The sequence below is a fragment of the Fukomys damarensis genome, unplaced genomic scaffold (assembly GCF_012274545.1).
Source record: "Fukomys damarensis isolate Sample0158 unplaced genomic scaffold, DMR_v1.0_HiC HiC_scaffold_15, whole genome shotgun sequence".
NCBI classification, from domain to species: Eukaryota; Metazoa; Chordata; class Mammalia; order Rodentia; family Bathyergidae; genus Fukomys; species Fukomys damarensis.
This window is the reverse complement of record NW_022900927.1, coordinates 4,910,580-4,914,685: the sequence shown is the minus strand read 5'-3', so window position 1 is coordinate 4,914,685 and position 4,106 is coordinate 4,910,580. Positions and strand designations below refer to the sequence as shown.

The 4,106-nt window shown below is 43.1% G+C and overlaps 1 protein-coding gene across 2 annotated transcripts in view; it reads left to right on the top strand.

Moving 5' to 3' along the window:
• Window positions 1-4,106, top strand: part of Dnajc22 (DnaJ heat shock protein family (Hsp40) member C22) — a 74,477-nt gene that overhangs the window by 30,568 nt on the left and 39,803 nt on the right. Inside the window, exon 4 of one of the 2 annotated variants that reach the window (XM_010623624.3) lies at window positions 3,164-3,554. The exons of the other annotated variant lie outside the window; for it this stretch is intronic. Within the exon in view, the coding sequence (XP_010621926.1) occupies window positions 3,164-3,170 (7 nt within the window). The 3' untranslated portion in view covers window positions 3,171-3,554. Of the gene's footprint in view, window positions 1-3,163; window positions 3,555-4,106 lie in introns of those variants that run through there. 2 annotated transcript variants of the gene reach the window in all.

Genomic DNA, 4,106 nt, shown 5'->3' with positions numbered 1-4,106 from the left:
TAGATATTTTACATTCATAGAGGTATGATACAGTACTGTCCTACGTTAATAATACTAGATTCAGTTTTGGTTTGAAATTTTACTTTGTCTGCAAATAAGATTGCTACCCGTTTTTTTCTGAGCTCCTGTCACATGGAGAATTGATCTCTCTCTTTTCACTTTCAGTCTATGGGCTTCTTTTTGCACTAGGTGTGTTTCTTGTATACAACATATTGTTGGATTTTGCTTCTTATTCCATTTTGCCAGTCTATTTCTCTTGATTGGTGAGTTGAGGCCATTGACATTGCTGGTTATAACTGATATGTATTGACTTATTATTGACATGTTATTGGCCTTTTGTTGACTCTTTTTACTTTTTTACCTTCTTTTGATTTCTTGCCTTGCCTATTTGATTTGCTCTGTTGGGCCTCATGCTGTTGCTGCCTTCATTGTCTTTTTCTAGGGTCTTGTTTAGAATTCCTTGTAGTGCTGGTTTGGTATTCATGTAGTTTCTCAGGTGTCGTGGAAGTGTCTTATTTCCCCATCCATTTTGAAAGAGAGTTTTGCAGGATACATCAGTCTAGGTTGGAGGTTGTTCTCTTTTAGTACTTGAAATATCTCATTCCAGGCTCTCCTTGCCCCAAGGGTTTGTGTTGAAAAGTCTGCTGTGATTCTGATGGGCTTTCCTTTGTATGTGATTTGTTTCTTTTCTCTTACTGCTTGTAGTATTTTGTTCTTCTGTTGGGTTTCTGGGATCTTGATTATTATATGTCTAGGTGTAGATTTTTTTTTATTGTAGCTAGTTGGGGTCCTATATGCCTCAGTTATCTGAATGTCAAATTCTTCCCCTCTGTTTGGGAAGTTTTCTGTCATTAATTCTGCAAACAGCTTTTTTAAGTCATTTGTATTTTCTCCTGCTACTTCATGTATTCCTATCAGTCTTATGTTATTCTTCTTTGCATCATCTAGGAGTTGTTGGATCGATTTCTCATGATCTCTTACTGTTTTTAAGAGACCTCTCTTTTCATGGTCACTGACTGCAATCTTATCTTCTATATCTGAGAGCCTATCTTCGCATTCTTTTATTCTGTTGCGTACACTTTCAATAGAGTGTTTAATCTCCTGGATATCTGTTTGAATCTGTTTTATGGATTCCATTTCTTTCCTATGTTGGGCGTTTATTTTTTCCATTTCTTTCTTATGCTGGGCCTTCATGGCTTCTATCATGGTCCTGAGCTCATCTATTTTTTTGTCAGTTTCTGCTCTAGAGTCTCGAATCACGACTTCCATTTTGCTCACTATCTCTATGGTTATCTGGGAAATTATTTCTGTTTTGAATTTTTCTAGAGCCTGATTGATCTGTTTTGTTACTTCCTGTGCTTTGAGTTCAGGGTGTCCTGGTGGTTCACTATCGGCCTTTTCATCCTCATTTGCCCTACTGTTTGCCATTGGTGAACTGGAAGTCTGTCCTTGTGTCTTGCTTAAGTGTTTTCTCATTTTAATTTTTGTTGTCGGACTGTCCTTGGTTTAATCTCTGGATTATCACCCAAATCTTCCTGATATAGTTGCACCCTAGCTTCTGTGTCTCTAACGACCCACAGACATTCTCATCTTCATAACATCAGAGAAAACAGCTCATCAAATCAACGGCAATGCTTTACCCCAACTGATACAATCAGCAACACATTAAGATCAAGCACAACTTGGACACTGACCACCAGTGGTAGTCACTAGTCTATCACCCTTAAATCATTTGAATTAAATTGAAATCAAGAAGCAGTCCAGAACATGTCTGCAGTGAACAAAATTTCAATATAGAGTATTTACCATTTAATGGCTCAGACAGAGCGAGGATGCAAGACCCCGGATCTCAGTTAGCTGATGGCTGAACCCCATGACGCTGACTGACCTCGGGCTGCAAGACCCAGACTGAGTTCCCCAACCTTCTGTATGATTGAACTCCACAACGTTCTATTACAGGTTTCCCATGCCCTTTCTTTAAAGATGTTCAAAGTTGGGAACTCAGAAAAATACCCTTGATGACCACCTCTGTCTCTGCAGAGTGGGTCCAAAGACTGGCCCAGTCAGGAGGTCTGAGAGTGCGGGGGTGGGGCTTATGGGGGTTCAGGGGCACCCGCGCAGCTACCTTTCCGGCGCTTGAGCGATGGAGGCTGGGTCGGGAGCAGACATTGCTCTCCTTCCTGTGGTGGATTGGGGCCCAGACCTCCCGGCGCTTGAGCGATGGCAGCTGGATCGGGAGCAGGCTTGGCTCTCCTTCCCGTGGTGGATCGGGACCCAGGCTCTATTGGTTGATTTTTGATAGCAGTCAGGCTGATCTTGAACTCAGAACTATCCTCCTGCCCGGCCTCATCAGTGCTGAGATTGCAGGCTTGCACCAATAAGCATGGCTTCTTTTATTTCACTTCTCTTTGAATAGGCAATTCACATATATTTTTCCTGTTAGACCAAGATCTCTTAGGAGAGGCATCATGACTTCTCTAATACACTAGGGTTGTCAAGAATGGGGACTTTGGGCCGGGTATTTAGCTCAGTGGTTTGGTGGCCTGCCTTGCAAGTGCAGGGACCTGAGTTCAATCCCTGGTACAAAAAAAAAAAAAAAAAGGGGACTTTATTTGGCATCCAAAGAAACTGCATTGATTTTGCAGCAGGTTCTACGATGAAAACATTTCCTGAAAGACTTTAGGTTTGTGAAACTAGTTATTAGGCAACAGGACCTCTGGGTTATTTTTGGTGCAAGTCAAGCAGTGGCCCCACTAAGTTAAATTCCTGGCCTCAGGATTTCTATTAACAAGGGTCTATCATCCTGCTCATATTCTTCATTGGTAGGAAGGGGAATTGTGGAAAAATTAATCACTCATTCCTTTGTTCCTCTATCACTGTACTTTTTTTGCCTAAGCACTTGTAACATTATTGTAATTATTTAAAAGCTTATAATTATTTAATAGCTAATTATCTTGCTTTACTCTCAGTGACCTAATGCCTAGAACAATACCTATCTCTTACTGGGTACTTATGTCAATTTAGTGAGTGAAAAGAGAGCAATGGATGGCTTGGAGTCTTTGAAAGAAGAGCCACTAAAGAAGAGCAGACACCTGGTCTACTGCCGTAACTAGCTGGTTGGCTGATGTTATTTCTTCTTCCCTTTCCCTCCTTTTCTTTTCAGGTACTAAGGAATAAACCCAAGGGCACTTTACCACTGAGCAATATCCCAAGACCTTTTTGAGACTAGGTGTCACCAAATCTCGGCTAGTCTTAAACTTGTGATCCTCCTTCCTAAACTAAATACTGAGATTACAGGTATGAACCACCACTGCTGCCCTTGTTTCTTCAGATCTGTTAAATCATATTATTGGAGCTGGGGGTGCTGACACACCTGTAGTCCCAGAACTTGGAAGACTGAAGCAGGTGGCTCCTAGTGAGTTCAAGGCCTGCCTGTATTACATAAAGAGTTTAAGGCTAACCTGAACTATAGGAGGTTTGGGGGAAAAAAGTTGGAGCAGAACCAGGGTCAGTGGGCTCGTTTTGACCCTCTCTCTCTTGCATGCAAAGTTAAGGACCACAAAGACCAGATGGCTTGGCATCTACTGATTGAAATAACAAAACTTGTGAAAACGACTATACTGTGTAGCGTCTACCCACTTATCCACTCCAGAGCTTTTTGGTGCCTTTTCACAGCCCCGTTGCTTGGCCTCAAAAGGTCAGGTGGGATTAGATTCTAGTGAATCTTTCCAATGCAAACTGAATCTCAGCCTTCAGCTCCTCCCAAGGGACCCCAACCAGACACTGTAAGGCACAAACAAGGCACAAACAGTAGAGGTGGTTCGGCTCTGGGGATGCTGGAGGCTGGGAATCTACGAAGACGGAAGCCGACAGCTGGGCGATCAGAAGTCCTTCACCAAGTCCAACGGTTTAGGCAGTGCCTTCGGCGAACCCGGATGGGGCAGAGAACCCTCAGCTCGGCCCCGAGACAAGCTTATTCTGGGGCCGCCCGTCCGCCTCCTGCACTCCCCCGGAGGTCCTGCGTTTCCCGCAACTGGTGGCTTTAAAAAGAGCCTACTGGAGCAAAACTTGGGTCTGAAAGGTGGCGAAGGGGAAAGAGGCATAAA